A 27,895-nucleotide genomic window follows, 5' to 3' on the forward strand; every position below is an offset into this window, starting at 1 on the left:
TATTAAATACCTCTGCTGGTGGGATAATCAGTGAGCAGAGGGGCCGTGTGTTGTGGGGATGGTAGCGGCGTGAGAGGAGTCTCCTCTGCACTACAGCTTATAGTTGCGGTTAGAGGAGTGCTTGGGTGAGAGCGTTCATAATTCACGGGATTTTCGACTACGTGTATGCATACCTAGGCGTATAACATATTTGTAATCATAACTCATCCGTTACGTTTTAGTAGTTAGAATGGACATCTCAGCAGACTGATGGCTATTTCTGTAAAAAAAAATATGACTTTTGAAACACAAACATATATCTACAGAGATGTTTATTAGTAACTTCGAGCCTAATGTGTTATTCCTCTTATGCCTTTTTATGTCCTTTATGAGACGTGTTTGCTGCACTGAACCAGTGACAATAAGTTATAATCAACTAAATATGCGGACAATCAAATACTTTATATGACTAGATTTTATAAATAAATGTAGTCATACATTCTCGGTGATCAGCCGACCAACGCCTGCTTTCGTTGGATCCATTAAATTTAATTAATGTTGTTGCATTAAATGTAATTAACATTAAACACTACAAAGAATTTCTTTTTTTAATGTGACATTTTCACGACACACGGCTTTTCCATCGGACGAGAGGCCGGTCACATGAAGGTCATATGCGTATGAACAACACATTTTGACGCATTCGCCACCACTCGCCCCTTTCCGTAACAAGCAAGAAAACTATTTTATCTATCGATGAAAGTTATGTACGAAAGTTCGACTAACCAATCAGAATGCGCGTATGATTTCAAGTACTTCGGTCAAAGAATCCCTCAGGAATACTTATATTTTACATATGTCTTGCGTCTAAAAATATACCCAAGATACAGTTAAATGTGTTTAATCATACTGTAGAATACCGCATAAAACCGCATAAATAGCATCTGGAATATATATGATATATATATATGGGAATATATACGTGAACTTTTACGCAACGAGTTGACAATTCTTTTAGCTATGCCCGTTTGCGGTCAGACGGAACCCGGTCGAAAAAACGGCCACGAGAGGGGCACGAGTCGCTATTTGGCTTGTCCGCGAATAACACGAGTTAGTGACGAATGATTTTGACGTTCATACGTATTTCACAAGATCGTATTCTTTAAAACTGACTTAAACACAGACGGACTACTTTCATATTACCCCTGGTAATTCCATTGAACGAATAAACACAGTAGCGTGGTTTCTGATCATTTAGACCCTTTAATCTTGAACTCAGCGTTTTAACATACATTGGGAAAAGTCAGAGAGTTTGACTCCATGCCCGTTCACAAATATCCTCGCTTCGACCCATCGTAGTGAACAAAACGAAGAAACGCACATCCAAACCATCTACGCGATCCGACTGACAGTGACAGTCTACATCAATCTAGGAATTTACCTCAGTATCAATTTGACACATCTTTATAAATGGATCACCTTTCAATGGTCGGCCAATTGACCTCAGATGATCATCCGTGAAGATGCGGGGTAGAATAGGTCTTCAGCAACCCATGCTTACCGTAAATGACGATTTTGCTTGTCATAAGAGGCGACTAACGGGATCAGGTGGTCAGGCTCGGTGACTTGGTTGATGCATGTCATTGATCCCAATTGCGTGGATCGATGCCCATGATATCAATCACTGGATTGTCTGGTCCAGACTCTATTAGTTACAGACCGCCGTCCTATAGATGGAATATTGCTGAGTGCGGCGTTAAACAACAAACAAACATACTTGTAATCGTCCCAATTTCATTTAAAACTTCGGAAATCTCTCCTGTCACGTTTATCATGTTGGCCATATTGACGTCCTGTACGCGTACGTGATGGAAAAGTACGACGACGCGCTCTCGCTGTGACTAAATGTAGTAGTTCTTAACAAACTCTTCTCATCAAAGGATGATATTATTGAATCTATTTGTTGTACAAAGATGTTGCTACAGAGAAATCTGAGCTTACATACGATCATGGTTGTTGAATGGCTGTCAGTCTAAACATGAGTGAGTGAGTGAGTTGGGTTTAGCGCCGCTTTTAACAGTATTCCAGTTATATCATGGCATGTCAGCTTAATGTGGGAGGAAAGCCCGAAGTGATGCAGGTCTCAGACGTTTACTACTTCTGTGAAACCCACGAGCACGGGTATGGTGCTGACAAACCTAGAAACATAATCGGGGCGAACCGGGATTCGAACCCACAATCATAGGTTTCTGGCGTGCCCAAGGGACGCGACTCTGCACAGCGAATTGCGGCGCCTTAGACGACTGGGCCACCCGTGCCCCCTCTAAACATGACGTAACAAGTATACTCTTGAGGTATAATAAAGAAGTGATAGAAATATATTAATAAGAATTGACTTTAAATTTGTGAGAGTTCGTTGAGTATGAGCCTTCATAGAGTAAGGGCCAACGATTATATTGTCGCAGGCTCCGACGTTCATTTAGTTTGGCCCTCACTCTATGAAGGTTCATCTTCCATCAAAGTCCATTCTTAATTAGTTTCCTGTGGAAGGAAGAGCACTCTCGCTTTAGCGCTACCTAGATCTGCACTCAGCCATGGCGTGTTTATCTGACGCAGACATGGGAAATCTTTATCAAACTTCCTGTGACTAATACATTTACTATTTCCGAAAAAAATATATAAACACATCACAGAAGTTCACAATTAACGAAAGGAGTGCTAAGCTAAACACTTTTTCATCTCGATACGAAAACGGTGTTTTCTCAGATTTCAGAGTTTATGATTTTTTATGTTTATGGAAATGGTTCTGTTCTGTTTATATCATTTCGCCAGTCTTCGATATTTCAGCGATTTTTCGACGATATCATTACGATATTCCAGCGATATATCGACGGTATTATTTCGATATTCCAGCGATATTACATGAGATACACGAGAGGTTTTACATGTTGTACCCCTATGTGAATGAAACAAGCGATATTACGACGTTTTTATTTACGATATTAAGCGATATTACGACGGTATTATTACAATTATCCAGTAAAAGTATGGCTATATTATTACGATATTCCAGCGATATTACGACGGAGTTGCAAAGGTTAGTCAAGCGCCCACCCGAAAAATACATGGAACACACGGCACAAGGCGAAAAATTGAACCGCACCAGACATCACCTTGGTGACCGATTGCTATATTCCGATAATAATTTCTTTTGCATAAATCTTTATTTGAGACAGACGAAGCAGTTCAGGTGGGTAAATCAGTGGAAGGGAATTGGCTATTTGACAATAATTTAAAATACCGGATCATCGATATACCCATAGCTCAAGCTAAACTAATTGGCCAAATTCCCTTATTTTGATCTTGCCAATCCCAGCACAAGTTTCCAGAAAACAGATCATCACGGGTGTGTCTACCCGAGGAGAATTATTAGGCGCTGGAAGGTTTACAGAAACATAACCATCTCATCCGACCGAATACCCACCTACTCTCCGCAACTTTATTTTTCGCTTGATTTGTGAACTGTTTGTTGCACACGAAACCACGGGCCACTACAATGGTCAGTTCTCAAATACAGCCTCATATTGTGCGAACTACATGCGGAGGAATCGGTTGGTAGGCGGTGTGTATGTTGAACTCATATCACCACTCCATTTCTCTCCGTGGTAACGGAATAAGCCGAGTGGATCCGAATGGTATAACTCTGCTCCATACTTCATGGCAAGAGGAAAAATTCCAGCTACGAGCATAATATATGACGGGACAATGAAGATGTACGTCATCTGCTCTTTACATCTGCTCTTTATTTGACGTGTCGATAAACTGTAATTTCAGCAGGTGTTGGAAGGTTTGCTCAACTCATAAGATAAGTCACGCAGCTTATCTGATATGACTGATGGCCGACAAGGCTGTCAACAATGATTGTAGATCTCGTTGTGGATAAACACGATGCGCCCACAGAGTATGTGATCGACACCGTAGGATGTGGTATGCAGCTGCCTGCAACTATAGCGGAACACCTCCATTGAGGTCAGATCGAGAAGACTGTGACATTGGGCGCTTGTGTTGTCAGGAATCCGTTCTACAGATTTTATGGCTAACCCATGTTGCTGCTCTTGTAACCGAACAACTAATTAGTGTAGAACCAAGACGCTCTCTGAAAGATGGACGTGGGAGATCAAATCAGCCCAGACTCAGTTTTTCCAGGAGAGGCTTTCTGAACGACCACTGCATCGAGTTTATGTGCAGTGTGTTGAGAAGATCAGCAATCCCGCAGAGTCCTTCGTTTGGATGAAGTCGTCTGGCCTGAAAAGTAAAACAGAAGGCTTTTTGTTTGCTGCTCAGGACCAGTCACTTCCAACTCGAAACCGTCAATGTGTGATTTTGCATCAAAATGTGAATATGAAATGGAGATTATGTTATGAATTTGACTGTCCAACACATTGAGTGGATGTCCAGCTTTGGCACAGACACAGTATCTTAAGCGACATGATGGGGTGGCTCAATCATTTTATTACCGTCTTCGCCATGCTTTTGGTTTTGACACAGAGATCCATACATGGTACGACCCGGAATATGTAGAGGGCGTCATGGAAAATGATAAATACAAAATCCTTTGGAATAGGCCCGTATACAGCCTCAAGCATATCCAGGCCAACAAACCTGATCTTGTCCTTTAAATTGATAAATCTGAGGAAATCATTTATATCATTGAATTCTGTCCCCTTTGACACTAATGTGATTGACAAGATTAAGGAAAAACATGGCAAATATGCAGACCTCGCTTTCGGAATGTCACGCTTGCATCCCAAGTACCAAGTTGTCCGACTCCCCATTGTTCTCGTTGCCTTAGGTTTGGTACCTCCCAATCTGTTGAGTGACATTTGGAGAGTACCCGGGTTTGCTACCAGGAATACAGCCCTTCTGACAATCTGGATAATGCAGATGGCTGCAGTCTTGGGGAGTCTTCACATTCTACTAAAAGTTCTGGGTGGGTTTGATGAGGCTGAATGGAGTATCGATGTTAAACTGCAGCATGGTCTCACAAACACACACAATCACTCACGCGCGGTGCATTGGACCTAATTCTGGAGAAAAGAAACAAGACGACAGTATTAAAGTCAGCCAAAATCGCGAGTCGAGTCGGGTAAATAGGTTGTAAAACTGCTCAAGTGTGGTTATAACATTATAATAATACGGGAATTTAAGGTAGTCAGTGTGTGGCAAAGGTTTGCCTTCGTTCATGATTTCAGAAATACTCCGGACCTCTCTGTTTTAGCTCGAAGTGATGTCATGGTATACCGAAAGTTATGTAGAATTATATAAATCAATCTTCATCACAGGTTTACCTAAATATATAGAGGTTATCACGCGAGTGTGTTTTTCGGAATGTAAAATATCCTGAATTAAGAAAAAAACATTGAATCGTCTGTCAAAAAAGTATTTAAACATTGCATGTTTTCCTGGATTGTGCGCATTACTGTACTACGTCACAATATAAGTGATTAGTCAATCGGACAGTGACCGCAGGCAATTTAGTTTCAACTAGCAATTGCATACAGATAATTTGTCAATGATCGCCTTTTCGCCCGCAAGAATAACTGCCCTTTATCCAAGGGGAGCTACTCTTGTCCATGAAACGTCAGTGTTGTTTAGAATCAGCCTGGCCCGCCATAACGTTTCGTAACGGGATTATGAAATGTTTTCAGATATTCCACGCAGTGACAAAAAAATAAAACAAGGTGAAATACCCACTGCAGTTGTTTTTAAATCGGGAAAAGATCCCAAGCAGAAGTTAACAAGTATGGGAACTGACATCCCATTCTTCGCAATTGTTATCTCCAAAGTTGCCTACACATGTCAAAGGCCTCAGCTACGCCCCTTTTGGACACCGATGTTCGGTATATAAGACTTTTGTTTTCATAATGATAACAACAATGCAAGTAGTTTGTCCAGGTCCTCGAACGTCAATTCTGACTTGATCGACCGCCTCCGTTGTCTCTCCCCGGCCTGCGTCATACGAAAAGACGTCAATATATGGTACTTCTTGTTACCGTGTCTGGCGCTCGGCATTGAGGGGCTAAAACAAGGACTGGTCTGCTCGGAGTCAGTATACTGTGTCTGAGGGGGTATTCATGTTAAACTCCTGCATGGTATCTCAGTGAGCTAGCACTATAAATCGGCATCAGCCCGGACTGCTACAAACAGCCACACACACATACACGTGCATGCACGTCGCTATATAAGTGCAATAATCTTGGACGCGACGTTGAACCCCATTTCACCTCACCTCACCTGACTTGATCGCCGATAGACAAGGGCGACGCCATACTTGTTTTTAAACACTGAAAGTGATACCTACATGACCTTTAACGTCAGCATATGTATCCGTAAACTTAATGACCCCAACTGATACCGTTAGTATACGCGTCGGATCGGTTGAACAGCGAAATGAATAAACGCCAACCTTGAATAAACGCCGGGTCAAATTCTCTGCACATAGATATTACCTTTAGGTACTCAACAACGTGATACTGAAACGAAAGCTCTTATCATACACAGTGCAAACCAAGCGTTACCCTTAAAAATGAATAGACGACCGCCTTGAATAACGGGTGTACGACGTAAGACGTCTCTGAAATACATAGACCCGTCCGTTCAAGCTTTACGGTACATACATATGTATAGGAAAAGGATATGCTATGAATAACATGCCTATCACTTGCACACTATTGCTGCTGTTTGTATCACTGAAGTCAGACTTACTCAATATTTGGAGCTCAACTGTGAGTGGTAGAGGGCCTCAGCAATGTCAGGTAGGTGGTTATGTTACTGTATTGAAGGTTGTAATTCCCACCATTCCACATTCGTTTGTTTTAGTTTAGTTTGCTTTTAGTATTTTTACTTCACAGAAGTATTCGAAGACCCGAAACGCACCACGCTTACACAGTAAACATGGCAGTTGCAGTTTTCATTCATATTCTTAGAACAAATATTTCCTTTTGTATGTCCAACGTTTTTCGGATTAGGGTTAGCGTTTATGGTTTGTTGCATTTTGTTATAAAAAAGGATGCTCAGAACTCTGACGGGATGTTAGACTGACATTTAGTTTCTGGAATTAAAATATTTTATGAATTAATTTTTAACATAAAATAGAACGGAGCCCAGATAATCTCTTTATTTTCAGATGGAAACTGTTAAAATACAGACTTCCCAAAGTATTGTAGACTTGCTTGGTCAATAGGATACTTTTTGTTTCAGGGTCTGTATGAAAAATCAACGGGATGATTTATAAGCCAGATTTCAAACTCATACATTTCCTTTTCATTCATATACTAGTAAACAGTCACCTCAGCATTTAACAAACAGTCCAATAAGTTGAACCGTCGGCTAAAGCGAACGATGGCAACGTTGTCACTGCCTTTTCATATTATTAGCTATGTTTAGTTTATTTTTTGGTTTTTATTATTACATTTTAACGTTCGTTGCACTGAAGCAGCCGTTAGCCACCAAATACAGGAACGGTATTCTGATGGGATGGGATGAGATGAACTTTTGCCGTCCTCACAAACTAGGAGTGACAGGATTCGTCACATGACAGGGTCAGTTGGATGAGAGGAAAGGTCTATTGGATGAACCTTTGTAGTCCCCCAGACTAGGAGTGAGGGAGTGAGAGAGGAATTTGTCACGTGACAGGGTCAGTAGGATGAACCTTTGGCCTCCCCAGACTAGGAGTGAGGGGGTGAGAGAGGAATTTGTCACCTGACAGGGTCAGTAGGATGAACATATTCGCCCTCCCCAGACCAGGAGGGGCAGAGAGGGAGAGAGGCATTTGTCACCCGACAGGGTCAGCATGATGAACCTCTGCACTACCCAGACTTGGAAAGAGAGAGGAAGAGAGCAATTTGTCACCTGACTGAGGATGTAAACAGTTTAATCAGGTGAACTTGGGCAACTGACAGTGTGCACATACCATGATGTAATTTTATTGATAACGAAATCAAAAATTGTGTTATGCGTTCTATTCATACCTGTTTTACCAGCTGTTACCAATCGATCAAAACATGTCTGCATGACTTTTTAGTAGGATGAACCGACTGATATTATATGAGGGTTAACGGACCTGAACCTGCCATGTTAGTCATGCGACCATCACACATGTTACTGTTCACACATGTATTTATGTTGATAGTGCAACAGCTTCTGTTTCTGTAAATTGTGTTTAGTTATGCGTTCTATGCATACCTGTTTTACCAGCTGTAATATGAGGGTTAACGTACATACGTCGCGATCTCTAGTGTTCTGCGAGACTCAGTGTTAGTTGTCGACCCGTAAAGATCCGGGTTTCAATAGGTCTTCAGCAACCCATGGCTGTCGTGTCAAGACTAACGGGATCGGATGGTCTTGGTCAATGCATGTCATATCCTAACTGGGTATATCGATGCCCATAATATCAATCAGTGGCTTGTCTGGTCCAGACTCGATTATTTACAGACCGGCGTCTTATAGCTGGAATATTGGGGAGTGCGGCGTTAAACAACACACAAACAAATATACATTGTCAGTGACCAAGGGATCATTCGACAACACGTCTAAATGGTATTGTGTCTGTGGTGACATTAATGTGTCCCACAAAGTCGTCATATGGGTCCAATATCTGAAGCTATTTGTTTCATCATCATCATATTCGTTTGAAACGGATATTGATACTGCTGTGACATTCACCGAAGTATCTCGATACTTTGTGACACGATCTTAACATCGTATCGTTCGGCCATGCAATGATATTTTCGTGTTCTGTATGCGACAAAAGAAGGTCATGCTCTATAATATGATATTAACTGCAATAATACTATTTCTAGTTATTGATTTATTCTCAAGATATCAGTTCATATTCATACACAATTATTTTGAGGCGGTAAAAAAAAAAAAAATAAAAAAAAAAAAAAATACCAGTCCGAACTAGTGCCGGTTTTATAGTGCTTGCCGGGTGCTTTCCGGGTATCATACCGCAGTTTAACATGTATTCCCCACCCCATTATCTTGACTCCTGGCAGAGCGGCGGGCAGGGAAACAACAAGTACCATCTTTTAACTTAGTTTGCGATCGAAAAACCGACCTTCCGCCCCAGGCAGATGCTTCATCCACTCGACCAAACCAAACTAAGATATAAATTTTTGCATTTACTTAATGATGTGCGTGTGTATGTGCTTTCATGGTTGAAGTTGTATACCAAAACACACATTTGGTCAAAGAGAATGCTATTCAACAAATATTCTTTCCTTCTCTATCTGCTGTGAATTTCTAATTGGGATTGCGAGACAATTCTCAATGACTTTGCACGACCGAATTCGATTCATTGGAGCACTTTAAATGTTTATTTTTAAAAAAACTTTTAAGTCTTGAAAAAGCCATTACAACACCACTGGCACACTTTCAATATTCAAAGAAACTTAGAGCAGCTTGTCCTCCTCCTCCTCCTGAATAGGTCTTCAGCAACCCATGTTTGTCTCCCCTGTGAAGATCCGGGATGGAATAGGTCTTTAGAAACCCATGCTTGCTGTTAAAGGCGACTTTGCTTGTCGTAAGGTGACTAACAGGATCGGTTGGTCAGGCTCGCTGACTCGGTTGATGCATGTGATAGTATCCCAGTTGCTTAGCTCGATGCTCATTATGTGAATCACTGGATTATCTGGTTCAGACTCGCCGTCATATGGCTGGAATATTGCTGAATGCGCGTTAAACAACAAACAAACAATTGAGTATTTTACTATCGCTTCATTGTGTACTCCGATAAATCACGAAAGTCTTATGCCAACAAACAATAACTAAATGAGGAGAAAGGAAATGAACGGTTTTGAAATAAATATAACCCAGTACATTTGTTATATGCACGTACTTTCTTAAAGGCAGTGTAAAAATATCGACATAAATTCGCCTTCTTACATTTACTTATTGTATAATAAGATTTCTCGAGTGTTTCGGTACTAGTTTCCAAATGGCGACTTCCATTCCGAAATAAAATATGTTGACAGTTTTCTCAATTAAAAATTTGAAAACTGAACAGAAGAAATGGAAATGTTTAATTGGTAGCCGAGAGTGTATGGCCGTACTTCCACTCTGGAAAGTATCTTCCGTTTCGGATGTCTAGCATGCCCGTGTCTAGCATTCGGAATCAGTCGTACAGCCCCGTAACTGTCACTCGGAATGTCTCGATGTTGTAGGATTCGCGGTAGATCTGATTTTTATGAGATGGCGCAGATTTTCACATGGATTTACCTGTGTGACTTTGTAGCGTTTACTGAGTAGCACTCAACACTGACATATAACATAACTAAACGGATAATTAAAACCATTTATTGAAATGTTGGAGCCTTCATAATACAAGACTTAATACAAGGGGGAAATGGCTTCGTGAACGGGAAGCGGGCTTTAAAGCAGAGCAACACACATTTCAAACTCACAAACACACGCTCAACATGGCAATGTGCATATATTGAATCTTTCTGAGTGAATGTATATGTCAATACACATGTCTTTCTGGATGCTCGCAGTGTTAAGGTATCTCGGTGTGGTTCTTCCTGATAGGAGGAAGCGACAAAACCCTTTCCATACACATAAGAAATCTCTTCTGATTGTATAATTCCGACTATATCATGGGTATGTGTTCGCGAAAAGGTAAGCGCATCATGCCCCACCGGTGGCACCCGTCATAAACACATACAAAGGCAAGTCAATTGTTCATCTGAAAAAAACACGGGAACATATGGTGGAAGTCAAAATAGGGATTTGACATCATTTTTGTCGCGGATGCGTTATATCTGGAATATAGCACTGAAATGTCTTCCAGATGATTACCATAAAACTTATCTAAAGCATTACTGAGGCCTTGAATGTTGTAAAAAAGCTCGGAATTTAATCGCGTGCACACCGATGTTAGCATGCATTCGGTATGAATTTGGCGCATTATTTATATGCACAATTTTGTTACAATTATTATGTATTTATCAAGATATAGATTTTAAATTGAAAAGGAATTAAATGATGTATGTATCTGCATGTATACTAAATTTTGTAACGAAAATGTTTACATACACACGCACGCAGACACACACACATACACACAACGCAAACATAACACGCACACACCACAACGCTCACACACAACAAACACATAACACACATACAATACACACACACACACACGCACACACACGCACGCACGCACGCAGACATACACACACTCATACATACACGCTCCATTAAGAAATCTGCAAAATAAACCTTCGCGGCTTTCTTTCAGTCAGATTGTGAATGAAACCCTTCCCCTTCCTTATTAATTGTTTCCTTATTCCTTTGATTATGGAAAGGGTTTTGTCGTTACTATTATTACCGGCTCCCTTATTGTACCTTATTCAACTCAGGTCAAAGGTCACCAGCTGCACACGCGGGGGAAACAGCCCAACTACAAAGGAAGTTATTAATAATTAAATTTACCCTACTAACCGGCTCATGTCCTCGAAATACGAATATTTTACAATAAACAAGAGTTGCCATTCGTTCGCCTTATCAGCGGTGTGCTATTAATATTAAACCACGAATGCGGAACACTGACCTAATCTCGCTCTTTGTTCTCGTTCTCGGTGTTCCCGACGCGAGATGTGACATTCATTTGCTACCACACCGGGTAAGCATAGCCAGGCCATGAAACGTAAGTAGACAATTGTTTACGTAACGTCTTTACCCACACCGTTTCACTGCCCTGTTTAATACACCCATCCCTGTATACATGTAAATGTGCCATACATTTCTAGACATGATAGTTGATGTATGGTTAAAGTAGCTTTGAGTGATAGTAAGATGACAGAATGGAATCGATCCAGCATGGCGAGCACACTCGTCAGTATGTGTTGTGTTTGCTGTGATAAATGATATGTCATCATGACATACGTTTAGGCATATCGTCCCTACAACATTTATGTGCGTGTCGTTTTTAGAAGCGCCATCCACCGCGGTTCATTTGGTAGAACCACGGACTTGTATAACCGTTATGCAGGTCCGTGGTTGAACGAAAGCGATCTGTTATGGCGATCAGAGCCGTCAGTGTGTGGTGGTTTGCCTGGTGTTGTTCCAATGTTGTTTGTGTTGTTTCAATTGCTTCTCTACCTTATGACCTACTATTATATATTCTGTCAATCAAACACATGGCCTGGCATGTATCAGCCGCCTGTTGTAATGCGACACTTTGTCAAACATTCATCAGTACGTTTAACGCCGCTTTCAACTGTATTCCAGTTATTTAACAGCTTGTTATGGCGTGTGGAAAGAAAGCCCGAAGTGATGCAGGCCTCAAATATGTACCACTTTGGTGAAACCCATGAGAAAGGGTATGGTGCTGACAAACCTCGAAACATAATCGGGGCGAACCGGGATTCGAACCAACACTCATATGTTTCTGGGTGTCCAGGCGACGCAAATGTGAACAGCTAATTGCGGCGCCTTAGACGACCGGACCACCCCGGGCCACGTAATATACCCTCCAAATGTAATGGTCAGAGGCACCGATATGATCCATACTTTCTGTTTGTACATCGCTATCTTTATAGGGCATATATTTTATAAACATGTGTTTATTTTTACTGTACTCGGAATCGTACAATATCTTCTGATTTGGCAGAGATCTAAGATTTTCAAAAGGGTTTGTCGCTTTTTTTATCAAATTATTATAAACAGAATATTATCGCCATTTGAGATAGCTCACTTTGATGGTTATATCCAACTCAAGATTAAATTGTTAAACTTCAATATCTGCATTCGTGACCAACTCGTGTTATTCCAGGACAAGCCGAATAGCGACTCGTGCCCCTCTCGTGGCCATTTTTGCGACCGGGTTCCGTCTTAGCGCAAACGGGCATAACATTCATCGATAGGGTGACGAGTCTTCTTGCAGGTTACGGAAAGGGGCGAGTGGTGATGAATGCAATATCTGGTGGGGTTTTGTTTCTATTTGCATTTGTCTATTTTTGGAACACAAAATGGTTGAGAGCAATCTGCGTCGTTCTATCATTTTTTTATGAACATACGTGAAGTACCAACTGAGACTTATGTGATATTTACTTCACGTCAATCCGCACTGAACAATATTTTCAGCGATATGACGACAGTCTGTTAATCGAGTCTGAAACTCAATCTAATAGTTAATATGACCAATTATCCACGACGTCAGGGCATGCGGACTGGCAATCAACCAAGTCACCGAGCCTGACCAACAATCCATTAATCGCTTCTTTTGATTGGTTGTCGGGGACCAATGGTAACCAGGAATCCATACGACTAAATGATTAGGGCCTACATTTTGGGGAGTAATATACAATGTAGCGTAGCGTAGCGCAACTGAGACCGGGAACCAGGTTTGTTGTGTAGGAAATTAATAGACCAATCAGCGTTCGCAACTCACGGCGGAGAAGGGAGTTTTCCAGTCGTGTATATTGCACGGCATATTTGCACGATATCGTGTATATAGACGGTCCGCCCTCAACCGACCGTGTTTTCAATGTAGAGCTGTCACCTGCAGATTCAACCATGCTAAATAGAATTTGGAACTTAAAATTGCAATCTACATATATATCGAATGTGTACTTATGTGTACTAATGACATGAAATTAATAATGATAATATAAGGGTAACGGTATTTTTTAGGGCATTATCATTTGCAGAAGCCCGAGGTCTTCCATTAACCACCTGACATAATATATATGCTAATGTATATTTTTTGTGGCTATATAGGAAGATAAACGGGTTCTATGTTTCATTTGTGTTTTGTATTGGATTTAAACTCACGGTAATTGGCAATTGGGTTTCGTTACATGTATATAGAGTTTTGCTATGTATGAGTATATCTGTGCGAGGCTGTCTGCCGGGTCTATATACATCATGTGCAATGTAACCACACACACACACACACACGCACGCACGCACGCACGCACGCACGCACGCACGCACACAGAACGCACACGCAACGCACATACACAATGCACAAACACACACAATAGATAGTATTACTCACAACACAAACATACATACAACACAAACATAACACACACACACCACAACGCTCACACATAACACACACATACAACACACACACACCCACACACACACAATACATACAACACAACACAAACATAACACACATTACACGCACGCGTCACTAAATTTAATAAACTACTTTGTATTGATTAATAATTTGAATTTCGTCTTATTAATGTAACTCCTCTTTACCTACATACATTTGCGAACGGTATTGTATTTGGTAAATATGATTAGCCCAGACGTGGTTTTATGCATACATGTCAAATGTAGATATTTGTAATAGGATTCGTAGCATAAAGGGGATAAAAAAATTAGGACTGATCGGCTTGGAGTTAGGTCTGAGTGTTTGAATGTCTGAGTAAGGTATCCATGTTGAACTGCGGCATGGTATGTGGTACAATTAAACAAACACAAACCACGACACATACACACACAGCCACACACACACACACACACACACACACATACACTCACATACAGACACACAGACACGCACACACACTCACATAAAGACACACAGACACGCACACACACTCACATACAGACACACAGACACGCACACACACTCACATACAGACACGCGCACACACAGCTACACATACAGACACACACACGCACACAAACACTCACACACAGCCACACATACACACACACACACTCACATAGAGACACACACAGACACGCACACACACACACGCACATAAACACTCACACACAGACGCACACAAACAGACACACACACACACAAACAGACGCATACACACAGACGCACACAAACACTCACACACATATACACACACATACACACACACACACAAACAGACGCATACACACACATACACACACAAACAGACACACACACACACACACACACACACACACACACACACACACACACACACACACACACACACAACACACACACAAACACACACATGGCCATATAAGTGAAACAGTCTTCAACGGAACGTTAATCCTACCCCGCCTTCACAATATATACTGATTTTGTGTTCATGTTATATGGCACCGTGAAATCCAGCAGATGTCACAACGCTAAGTTTTTGAAAGTCATTCCATTGTTTTAGAGACATGTTGCTATTGTTCAGTACGTCCATTGTTTCAGTGACGTGTTGCTATTATTAAGTATGTCCATTGTTTTAGAGACATGTTGCTATTGTTCAGTACGTCCATTGTTTCAGTGACGTGTTGCTATTATTAAGTATGTCCATTGATTTAGAGACGTGTTGCTATTGTTCAGTATATACATTGTTTCAGTGACGTGTTGCTATTATTTAGTATGTCCACTGTTTTAGAGACGTGTTGCTATTGTTCAGTACGCCCATTGTTTCAGTGATGTGTTGCTATTGTTCAGTATATACATTGTTTTAGAGGCTTGTTGCTATTGTTCAGTGCGTGCATTGTTTCAGTGACGTGTTGCTATTATTAAGTATGTCCATTGATTTAGAGACGTGTTGCTATTGTTCAGTACGTCCATTGTTTCAGTGATGTGTTGCTATTGTTCAGTATGCCCCTTGTGTCAGTGACGTGTTGCTATTGTTCAGTGTGTCCCTTGTGTCAGTGATGTGTTGCTATTGTTCAGTATGTCCCTTGTGTCAGTGATGTGTTGCTATTGTTCAGTGTGTCCCTTGTTTCAGTGATGTGTTGCTATTGTTCAGTGTGTCCCTTGTTTCAGTGATGTGTTGCTATTGTTCAGTATGTCCCTTGTGTCAGTGATGTGTTGCTATTGTTCAGTATGTCCATTGTTTCAGTGATGTGTTGCTATTGTTCAGTATGTCCATTGTTTCAGTGATGTGTTGCTATTGTTCAGTATGTCCATTGTTTCAGTGATGTGTTGCTATTGTTCAGTGTGTCCCTTGTTTCAGTGATGTGTTGCTATTGTTCAGTGTGTCCCTTGTTTTAGTGATGTGTTGCGATTGTTCAGTGTGTCCCTTGTTTCAGTGATGTGTTGCTATTGTTCAGTGTGTCCCTTGTTTCAGTGATGTGTTGCTATTGTTCAGTGTGTCCCTTGTTTCAGTGATGTGTTGCTATTGTTCAGTGTGTCCCTTGTTTCAGTGATGTGTTGCTATTGTTCAGTGTGTCCCTTGTTTCAGTGATGTGTTGCTATTGTTCAGTGTGTCCCTTGTTTCAGTGATGTGTTGCCATTGCTGAGTGTGTCCCTTGTTTCAGTGACGTGTTGCTATTGCTGAGTATGTCCATTGTTTCAGTGATGTGTTGCTATTGTTCAGTATGTCCATTGTTTCAGTGACGTGTTGCATCCCATGGCGCTATGTTGTGGCAGGCATGTGGTTCATAGCCTTCGTACTCCACGACAGCTTCCGCAGCAGCCTCAGCATCACCATCGTGTGCATGGTAAACCATGACCCCCTCATCAACATCACGACATTGTCCTATGACATCAATTCATCAATAGATCAGGTTGGAATCAAACAGGGACGACCAATGACAATCAACACCACAGCGCCCATCATGGAGGACACATGTTATTCTCAAGAGAGGTCCAAGAGCTCTGATATTTCGGTTTGTATATGTATCTACTGTTTCTTTTTGCATACATATAAATGCAATTATTTCTATATTCCTTTGACAAAATTAACAAGAAAGTGATTATTCAAGCTGCGTAATCAAAAATAGCTTGATCCGTTAGTCCGGATCCCGTTAGTTTAATGTTGACGATTAATGTTGACAACGACTATACATATACCTGTAGGGACATAATTCAACATACATAAGTCATCAATGCTGAAAGTAGTAAATCAGGAGTTGCCAAAGGGAATCTACAATTAAAAAGGCACTACTTGTATGTTTAACAGTCTGGTGCCAATTTCGAGTACCATTGATGCCTTGATATTTTACCGTGTAATTGGCTGAACTACTTCATTGATATTCACTTTTATTCTTGATCATAGAAATCTCTGAGACGCTTAAATCAACCTTGTACTGCAAATGTCCAGAGCCTCTAAATATACATTCGTCATCATCCATGACAGATGATAGGGTGGCCTAGAGGTTTAAGCGTTTGCTTGTCACTCCGAAGGTCCGGGTTCTGTTCCCAACAATGGTGCAGCCCAATGATGAAGCCCATTCATAGTGTCCATCCGCCCTTTTAAGTTGCTGGAATATTGCTAGAGACGTAAAACCACATTCCTCACCAATCATCCATGACGTGTTGCCTCTTCAAGACAGGTAGTTTTGAGTGGAGCAAGCAAGTTCAAGGTCTGCTACTGGGCGCTGTGTTTTGGGGGTACATGGCCCTTCAGTTCCCTTCTGGGTGGTTGGCGGAGAGATTCGGGGCACACAGGGTCATCCTCATCTCCCTCATCGCCGCATCAGTAACAAGCATCTGTACACCTATGGCTGCTCATGCGCATCCATATGTTCTGCTAGCTGTTCGTTGCATGACGGGAGTGTCTATCGTGAGTATCTAACAATTTGGTTGATTCCTACTTACGCTTTTTTGCTGAATCTCGATAATTACCCGTTAAATGAAAATGCTTGACTTTGTACTAATATTCATCGCATTCTGACATGATTCGATACACACCCGATGTGTTGTCTGTCAGATTAATCGGGGTCAAGTGGTGTTCTTTTCACAAATTAAGATTCTGAATCAAATGCTCCACCCTGCTTTGTTATCGTTTTTTTCTGAAATTACAAACTATGAAATAAATTGTTCAATATGGGAAAGGAATCAACGCACATTTTATTTTTCAGTATTCTAACCGACATACGGTACCTTTAAGAGATCACTTACAAAAAAATCACTTTTGACCACATCCGCACTTTATAGGAAAGACGTGATTGAAAACCTGTAAGATGGAGCTCCCTAAATCTGTTGAACGTGGCATAGTCGATATGTCGTCAACAGTGTCCCGTTTCGCAAAGTGATTGTGGAGCTTGGACGGGTGTAACTCATATACTCAATAACATACTCCTTGATGATGTAGGAAAATGACGGAGGTCAGTCCTCAATGTCTATTTCACAGAGGGGTGATAACTAGTACTCTGCCGCACAGATGTGCCGTAACACACCTCTCAGCTCTAACAAACCTCTCAGCTCTAACATAACTCTCAGCCGTAACACACCTCTCAGCTGTAACAAACCTCTCAGCCCTAACACACCTCTCAGCTCTAACAAATCTCTCAGCTCTAACAAACCTCTCAGCCCTAACATAACTCTCAGCCCTAACATAACTCTCAGCCCTAAAATAACTCTCAGCCCTAACACACCTCTCAGCCCTAAAGTAACTCTCAGTCGTAACATAACACTCAGTCCTAACGTAGCTCTCAGCCATTAAATAACTCTCAGCCCTAAAATAACACTCAGTCGTACCATAACTCTCAGCCCTAACGTAACTTTCAGTCGTAGCATAACTCTGAGCCGTAACATAACTCTCAGCCCTAACAAACCTCTCAGCCCAAATAACTTTCCATCGTGACTTTCCTCTCAGCCATAACATACCTCTCAGCCGTAACAACTCTCAGCTGTAACAAACCTCTCTGTCGTAACATGCCTCTCAGCCGTTACATTCCTCTCAGTCGTAACATACCTCCTAGTCGTAACAACTCTCAGCCGTGACAAACCTCTCAGCCGTAACAACTCTTGGCTGTAAGAAACCTCTCAGCCGAAACATACCCCTCAGCCGTTACAATCCTCTCAGTCGTAACATCAGTCTCAGTCGTAACAAACCCATCAGACGTAACAAACCTCTCAGCAATAGAATAACTCTCTGCCGTCACAGAACTCTCAGCCCCAACATAACTCTCAGTCGTAACATAGCTTTCAGTCGTAACTTCTAACTCTCAGCCCTAATATAACTCTCAGCCGTAACATTTCTCTCACCCCTAACAAACCACTCAGTCGTAACAAACCTCTCAGGTCTAAAATAACTCGGAGTAGTAACATACCTCTCATCTTGAGCATAACTCTCAGTCGTAACATGACGCTAATCTATAAAATAACTCTGAGTAGGAACATACCTCCCAACCGTAACATACCTCTCAACCGTAGCATACCTCTCAACCGCAACGTACCTCTCAACCGAAACGTACCTCTCAACCGTTACATACCTCCCAGCCATTACATACCTCTCAACCGCAACGTACCTCCCAGACATAACATACCTCACAATCGTAACATACCTCTCAACCGTAACGTACCTCTCAACCGCAAGGTACCTCTCATCCGTAACATACCTCTCAGCGTTAAAAACCCCTCTACCGTAAAACACCTTTCAGTCGTAACATTACTCTCAGACGTACAAATCCCTCAGCTGTAACACAACACTCAACCGTAACACAACGCTCAACCGTATTACATCCCTCAACCGTAACACAACGCTCAACCATATTACATCCCTCAACCGTAACACGTTTATTGCTATTTGTATAGGTATCACCTACGTTAATATATAGATATCATGGACGAATTTGTTAATGAATTACGGACAGTTGTATATGAGGAGTACTTATGCCTTCATGTTGTATACGATGTTGGAAACTTTCTCGTTTAAGGCAGTGTTGTACCCCTCACTTCCGGTCTTCTGGGCCCGCTGGGCACCAGCTGCAGAGTGGAACCGGATGTTGGGCATTTCTCTTTCTGGTAAAACAAACAATCAAAGCCTGCGAAATCTGTTATGGGAAATTCAGACATCTAATCCACATCGTTGTACCCGGAACCACCGCGAATCAGAATACCTTCTGTACCCTAGTGGGGACGTTACTTTGCGACTCCTCGCCCTTTATTAGGGGCACGAGTAGCCCCGTGGCCTAACGTGTCAACATTCGCTGTGCAAAGCTTTGTCTCTGTTGTATTTGGATTCGCTGGTAGTGGGTTCGTATCCTTGATACTCCCCATTACTATCCTTGGTCAGCAGCATGTCAGTTATCGTGGGTTAAGCAAAGCCGTTTACGTCAACGCTATTTTGTTGGTTGAATTTTCCCTCCAAAGAATGCAGGCACGAAATATTCTTGAAATCAGATCTTAGTTCTCGTTTCTGGTTAGGGACCGACCATCTGATATTCTGAGGGAGTTGTAGAGAAGCAGGATTTTGTATTGAGATATTTTTCAGCTAAAACTACAAAACCAGCATTTGTTTAATTTTAAAACTATGAGTCTAACCTCTGTTGAAGACATTTTTTTCAAAAGTCTGAAACATAATTATTTTTGTCAAGAGTTTTCGGATATTATCTATCCTAGTCAGTGTTTGTGACAAAAGTAGAAAAGACCTCGTCCTCGACAGCTCAGATGGCTTTGTGTGACGAGGCCCATGGACACAGCCAACTGTTTCACCTCGAACTATCTTGTATAATTCAGCTCAAGATCCTGTCTCTGATCTCTTCACCTCTTGCTGTTGACTGCTTGCCAGGATACCTCAAAGAACTGATTCAAATATAGCAACTATCAAGAGCATTAAGATCAGAACAAGACCATCGACTCGTCATACCATACTACAAAACAAAATTGAACACTCTTTCTCTGTTGCCAGTCCAAAGCCCAGGAACTATATCCTTAGCGAACTGAAACAAGTAGACTTTCGTGATTACTTTCGACGTCAACTTAAAACTTTTTGACTTTTCACCTGTATTTTCCAACACTTTTTGTAAGCGCCTCGGAGCAGCTGTATAAAGCTGGAATGCGATACAGGTTTATTATTTCTTATCTTATCATTGCAGGAGGACTGATGGGCAATGCCATCATCTTTCCGTTCGGAGGATACATGTGTAAATACGGACCTGCTGGTGGATGGCCGTCCTTGTACTATGTCCTAGGTAATATGTTCAACACAACTGTTGTTAGTCATCACCATTGATATTGTAACGGCCTAGCTTAATTCCTTGTACTGTTTCCTAGGTAATATGTTCAACACAACTGTTGTTAGTCATCACCATTGATATTGTAAGTGAGTGAGTGAGTGAGTGAGTATGGTTTTTCGCCGCTTTAAGCAATATTCCAGCAATATCACGGTGGGGGACACCAGAAATGGGCTTCACACATTGTACCCATGATATTGTATCGACCTAGCTTAATTCCTTGTACTGTGTCCTGGGTAATATGTTCAACACAACTGTTGTTAGTCCTCGTCTTTGGCAGTGTTACGACCTAGCCTAAGTTCGTGTACTATGTCCTAGGTAATATGTTCCACACAACTGTTGTTAGTCGTTAGTTGTTTATACGTATTTTTTCACAAGACGTTTTCAAACTGAGATATACATATGTACCATGTACTAGGTAACTGTTGTTCATCTTCATCGGGGGCGGTCGGGTAGCCTAGCGGTTAAAGCGTTCGTTCGTCACGCCGAAGATATTGCTAAAAGCGGCGCAAAACCATACTCACTCACTCATCTTCATCGTTTGAATCAGTGTGATAAAGCCAAGGTGATATTTTCTATAAAACTACTCTCCATCTGTTTCATCTCTCTGTTTAGCATCATTGTTGAGATGTGGCAGGATGTAGTATTTTTATGTCCCAACCCATGCTCTGCGTCTTTATGACGGGCCAAATGTACATTTATTACCTACGAGAGCAAACATCGGGGTTCATAAAATCATATGTGCCCTAGGGTCATATCACGTCACGAGACAACAGTGTATTGTTTCCGTCATCCGGACGGCATTTTCGAATCTTGTCGTGGTGTAAGGTCGGAACGACGTCATAGCTGAAGACGGCATTCGACAAATTGTGGACTTGCTGTCCTAACAGGTAAACGCTAAAACTCGTCTCTGTATGCAGACATATTCGGTAATAAAAAGAACACTGTTTGAGTGTTCATGTTATACTATGTTAACGACACTCATGTCGGAAACATAGTGTGACATGAACACTCAAAGTACCCACTATTTCCGACCTCATGTTACTGCAGCTCCAGGTCAAATATTGCAAACTTCCTATACTGACATAAATCAGCTCATAGGACAAGGAGTGCCACGGGTGGCCCAGTCGTCAGCGCACAGTTGTGTCCCTTGGGCACGCCAGAAACCTAGGATCGTGGGTTCGAATCCCGGTTCGCCCCAATTATGTTTCTAGGTTTGTCATCTCCATACCCGTGCTCGTGGGTTTCACCGAAGTGGTAAACGTCTGAGACCTGCATTACTTCGGGCTTTTCTCCCCCATAAAGGTGACATGCCGTGATATAATTGTCATACTGTTCAAAGTGGCGTTAGAACCAACTCACTCACTCACTCAAGGATTGGGTATCTGAGACATATCTGCAGAGTTACGTCCATTGGGCGTGTCAGGGTCATAATCGTGGGGTTGAATCCCATATTCGCCTGATTATAATGCTAATGTCTACTCCATACCAGTTTCATGAGATGTATAATCTCCTAAAACCTGCATCACATCAAAGTTTCTTCAAATATTCAACTGACCCACCCTTATTCAGCTGAAATAATGTTTAGCTCAATTGGCCATAAACAGCCCTACTTATCCCGTTCCGTGTGTGACCCTACAGGAGGAGCTGGCTTTCTGTGGTGTCTGGCGTGGGGTCTGACGGTGAGGGACACGCCTCGAGCCACGACCTTGATAACAAACAAGGAGAGGGACTACATCGAACTTAACATAAAACTTCGAAATATAAGTATAAGGGTAAGAAAAAAAGAAAACCAATTCCAAGCAATTCCTTAAATATATTTGAAGATAAATCAGTAACGCACACATGCATAAACTGCCGGGCCAAAGAAAATATACACCCATATTTGATGGTGGCTAAAATTGAAACTAACAAGATATGGTTTTTCGATGGCACTGGACTTGATACGGATACCGTAGTTGTGTTTTGGTCATAGAGTATTGCGACGTGATTGTAAACTTTGTGGCGCAGGTCCCGTTCCACAAGGCGATCGTATAGTAGCGCAACGACAGTTGTTTCTGTTAAAGTATGTGAGTTACGATAACCTTAGCGCTACGATAACTTTGTGGAACGGACGCCTGAATTCTAAAGGTGGGCCGTTGTATGGTATTAAATTAATATGTGTCAGCGTTGGACGTGTTTGAAGTATTATTCTGTTAAACTCAAGTGAATTACGTTATGGGTCGTGTAGGTGTCTGCCTATTCATACACGACAGTGAAATTCTAAAAACTCGCTCCCGTGTAATACCAATTATATGAAACTCGTGAATAGTTTCGCTCGTCAAATACCAGAACTATTCCCTCGTTTCATAAAATTGGTATCACACGGGAGCGAGTTTAGTATTCTATATATGCGACCCACTAGGAGAAAAGAGACCTGATGGGAGTTAGGATACAACTGTATTATGACGTCATCAAGAAAGACGTTTTACGTCACTTACTTCCGTATAAATCGCCATGTGTGCGGCTGTACAAACATATCTTGTTTTTCTCCCGTTAGTTCGTCATGTAATAGAAACAGTATTTCAAAACATTTCAAAATACATGTCAGTGTTCACTTAATCTGACATTATATCTGCAAACTGCAATTATTACATAAACATTTATTAGTCAGAAAATGGAAAGATTCGAATTGAAGCTTGTGAATTACGTCATTGTGTTCCTAAGGCACTGTAGTTTCAAGATATAATGAGAAATGTGATTTTCATCCATAAGGTCCCATATCTCATGGCTGGTCACATATTGTCTTATATATACCAAAGGCTGAATAAGCGTTCCTATACCTTTCAACAGGTCAGAAAGTTGTGATGGCGTTTGAACGTATATAGATATCTTTTGTCTAGAAACCCCCGACACCGTGGCTAGAGATGATGACGTCACGAGCCACCATCGCCCTGATCACGACCCACACACTTATCAACTATGGAGTATACATGTTGATGACGCAGCTCCCAACATACATGGAGGAGGTCATGATGTTTGACATAAAGTCGGTGAGAATAGTTACACCAACAAACATTTTCTTGCTTCGTTTTCGTCAGCTATGTCAAAAGTTGACATTGAGAAGATAATGCCAAACCCTGTCATTAGCTGTATTATAGTTAATGTTCAATTTACGTAGATTCATTTGGGGATTTGGTTGGTTCAGTTAATGTTTCTATTTTAAGAATTGAGAATTGTATGACGGCATGTCAGCTTAATGTGGGTGTCCTGGCATGGAAAAGTGGTGTGTTGACAAACCAAGGTTATATAGGATCCAGGAACACCAAGGGGACGCGACTCTGTACATCAAATTGTGATTCCTTTGGCTACTGAGTAATGTGAAGAAATACTATCATAATGAATATTCTTGAAAGTACCAGAATCAAGCTCCATACGGCCTATTTGGTCTGTAAAGGATACGTTAAGGCACAGAATTTACAACCCAGTGTTTGTTACATTTATTCCTATAATTCGATGATACACCTTTCTGATAAGTATTGGTGTTAGTTTGGACATACACATTAAAATGATATTCATCGTCAATAGTTTTTACAAATTCTACAAAGTCTATTAAAATACATAGATTACATATCTGCCTGTTTAAATAAATAGATCATATGAACTTCAACTCATTGGTGTAATGTACAGCACTGCGATTATTAATTATTTAACATCTCACAGATGCCAAATAGGTGTAAAAATAGAGTTAAAGCTAATAAAATTGGAATATTTTACCATTGATATTCGCCGGATCAGCACGCTTTCAGCTTCTCGCAACAAACAATACAAGCTCTGCACTCACACTGAACGTGAACTGTACAAGATGATAATGTTGCAGAACGGCATATACTCCATGCTGCCGTACCTGGTGTTCTGGGGTGTCGTGATGCTGACCAGCTGGGTGTCCGACTGTCTGGTGTCCAGGAGACTTCTCAGTGTTGGTGCCACTAGGAAGTTGCTCAATACGCTAGGTAGGTTCCCATCGCTATTCCGTGGTCCTATGACCCATGGAGATCCGGGGTAGAATAGGTCTTCAGCAACCCATGCTTGCCGTAAAAGGCGACGATGCTTGTCGTAAAAGGCGACTAACGGGATCGGGTGGTCAGACTCGTTGTCTTGTTTGATGCATGTCATCGATCCCAATTGCGTGAATCGATGTTCATGATGTCAATCACTAGTCTTTATACAGACCGCTGTCATATAGCTGGAATATTGCTGAGTGCGGCGTCAAACAATTAACCAACCAACAAAGCCATTGCCGTATAGGAAAATGACCCGAACGGAATGATGTAGCAGATATGTGGGAAAGCAACTGCACAATCACTGTCTAGACTAGGTGGGGTGCATTACCATATTAGAGGTATTGAAGTAATGTTACGACCATGGTCTGAATAACAGACACATGTAGCCCCTACCCCGACCATCAGAGTGAGTTGGGTTTAACTCCGCTTTTAACAGTATTCCAGTTTTATCACGGCGTGTCAGGTTAATGTGTAAGGAAAGCCCAAAGTGATGCAGGTCTCAGACGTTTACCACTTCGGTGAAACCGACGTACACGGGTATGGTGCTGACAAACCTAGAAACATCATAGGGGCGAACCGGAATTCGAACCACAATCTCAGGGACGCAACTCTGCACAGCGGATTGCGGCACGTTAAACGGGCCACAGGCCATCAAGGAAGTTATTGCATGTACATGTAAAACAAGTAATTATTCATTTGATTACAATACTTCAGCAATGAACACAGGATTGATTCATAGATTTCAACTATTTGTTCTCTCAATGCGACGTTTTGGTAATCACCGATCTAAGCACCTATATCCACTGAGGGGAAAACTCCCAAAAGCCTTCAAGTTGTATTTTTCCAAATTCTCTTTAACATCATCATTACAACAGCATGTTTTCTCTTGAAAGAGAAAAAGTTTGCTGTATAACTTAAGTTACCTCCATGTTTTCCTCTTAAGGGTGTATGCTGCCGGCTGTGTCGATGCTGGTTTTGGCTATGGCGAACTGTCTACCACTTCCGGTTGCTATAGCCTTGCTGTGTGGAGCTGTTGGACTGGTAGGATTCGCTTTTGGAGGCTATCTTGTAAACTATGCCGACATTGCACTGCAGTTCTCTGGGACCCTCAGTGGACTGGGGAACTGCATCAGTAGCAGTGCTGGGATCATTGCTCCCTACATCGTGGCGTCCATGACCGTGAACGTAAGTTTGACAACTTAACAAACAATTCATGCATGTTTAATATATATGATCCAGGGGCCGCGGTGAGCTGTGTCTATTCAAAAAGGTGCCTTTGCTCCCAGGATCCTCTTGTCATGGGTTCGAATCCCTGAGTTTCCTGGTTTGACATGACAGCACCATAACCCTATTGTAAATGTAGTCCCGACCTTCTTCACGCGAACACCTGGTGTCATCACTATTTGATAATGGGGTGAGTGAGTATGGTTTTACGCCGCTTTTAGCAATATTCCAGCAATATCACGGCGGGGACACCAGTAATGGGCTTCACACATTGTACCCATGTCGGGAATCGAACCCGGGTCTTCGTTGTGACGAGCGAACGCTTTAACCACTAGGCTACCCGACCGCCCCCTATTTTCTTTTTGGTTCAGTTTGGTTTGTTGTTTAACGCCGCACTCAGCAATATTCCAGCTATATGACGGCGGTCTGTAAATAATCGAGTCTGGACCAGACAATCCAGTGATTGATATCATGATCATCGCCCCCTATTTGATAATGATTCATAATTACACGCTGATGGTTTTGGCGGAAGAGTACTATGGTACTTCTCTTAGCAGAGATGTCTTATGATATGGAAAGGGTTTTGTCACTAAATTGTCTTTTCAAGAGGCGATTGTGTAAAGGTCGTCATCATATGACGACTAACGTGATCGAGTGGTCAGGCTCGCTGGTTGATGCTGACATCGTATCCAAATTGCGTGCATCGATGCTCATGATATCAATCACTTGATTGTCTGGTCCATTATTTTCAGACCGCAGATAGCGGCGTTCAACAACAAACAAACAAAACAAACGTTATTGAAACGTTACGAGCCTGAAAACAGTCGTTATTATTCCTGTTTCTTATTATTTCCATATAACAAAAATACCATGGAATAACCATTTGTTGTTTGTTTCATTTTTAACCACCATCAAACATGGGTGTGTTCTTTCTTTTGCCCGTAGTTTTATATCCGTCATAGACTTGTCAAAATGCATGTACCTTTTGTACTGCAGGGAACACGACAGGAATGGCAATACGCGTTTTTCACTGGATTTGGGTCGTTTTCCCTGGCCGCATTGATCTTTCTTTGTTTCGGGAGTGGAGAAACTCAACCTTGGGCCAAACACGATTCTATTACAAAAGAAATCCGAGCGGCGTCTGATACAACTCTACCAGACAAAGATACAGACACAGAACAGTCCTGTGCTTGACATGCATTGTATTGGAGCTAAAGCGGCATAAAGCCAAATAAACTCGTTTTCTTGTTATTGTCAGATCAGTCACTACCTGGAGTTTCAACAGAAATCGATACATGAAGCAATCGACGGTCAAAAGGATCCAAGGACAGAAGGGTGTGATTTGAAACGTCATCCTTTATCATCTTGTTGTTTGTTTGTTTGTTTGTTTGTTTGTTGTTTAACGCCGCACTCAGCAATATTCCAGCTATATGACGGCGGTCTGTAAAAAATCGAGTCTGGACCGCCAATCCAGTGATTGACATCATGAGCATCGATCAACGCAATTTGGATCGATGACATACATCAACCAAGTCAGCGAGTCTGACCACCCAATCCCGTTAGTCGCCTTTTACGACAAGCATAGTCGCCTTTTACGGCAAGCATGGGTTGCTGAAGACCTATTCTACCCCGGATCTCCACGGGTCATAGGACCAAGTCAGCGAGCCTGACCACCCGATCCCGTTAGTCGCCTCTTTGTCTTCAATCACTCGCACAGAGGTATAAAA

At 41.7% G+C, this 27,895-nt stretch overlaps 1 protein-coding gene across 3 annotated transcripts; it reads left to right on the top strand.

Moving 5' to 3' along the window:
- Positions 1-6,671: 6,671 nt before the first annotated feature.
- Positions 6,672-27,419, top strand: LOC124135920 (uncharacterized transporter slc-17.2-like). 3 transcript variants are annotated; one of them, XM_046501605.2, is made up of 10 exons: positions 6,672-6,794; positions 16,334-16,608; positions 17,271-17,504; positions 19,603-19,690; positions 20,764-20,859; positions 22,543-22,676; positions 23,784-23,933; positions 24,761-24,893; positions 25,888-26,129; positions 27,165-27,419. In XM_046501605.2, the coding sequence occupies exons 1-10, from the start codon at positions 6,788-6,790 to the stop codon at positions 27,360-27,362; spliced, it is 1,557 nt and encodes a 518-aa protein (XP_046357561.2). In that variant the 5' UTR covers positions 6,672-6,787; the 3' UTR covers positions 27,363-27,419. The 3 variants fall into 3 exon arrangements, with proteins under 3 accessions (XP_046357561.2, XP_046357562.2, XP_046357560.2); XM_046501604.2 differs by lacking the exon at positions 6,672-6,794 and adding an exon at positions 11,529-11,689; XM_046501606.2 differs by lacking the exons at positions 6,672-6,794; positions 17,271-17,504 and adding an exon at positions 11,525-11,689.
- The last annotated feature ends 476 nt before the right edge of the window (positions 27,420-27,895 follow it).

Source organism: Haliotis rufescens, unplaced genomic scaffold, assembly GCF_023055435.1.
Source record: "Haliotis rufescens isolate VD_foot unplaced genomic scaffold, xgHalRufe1.0.p SCAF_4, whole genome shotgun sequence".
NCBI classification, from domain to species: Eukaryota; Metazoa; Mollusca; class Gastropoda; order Lepetellida; family Haliotidae; genus Haliotis; species Haliotis rufescens.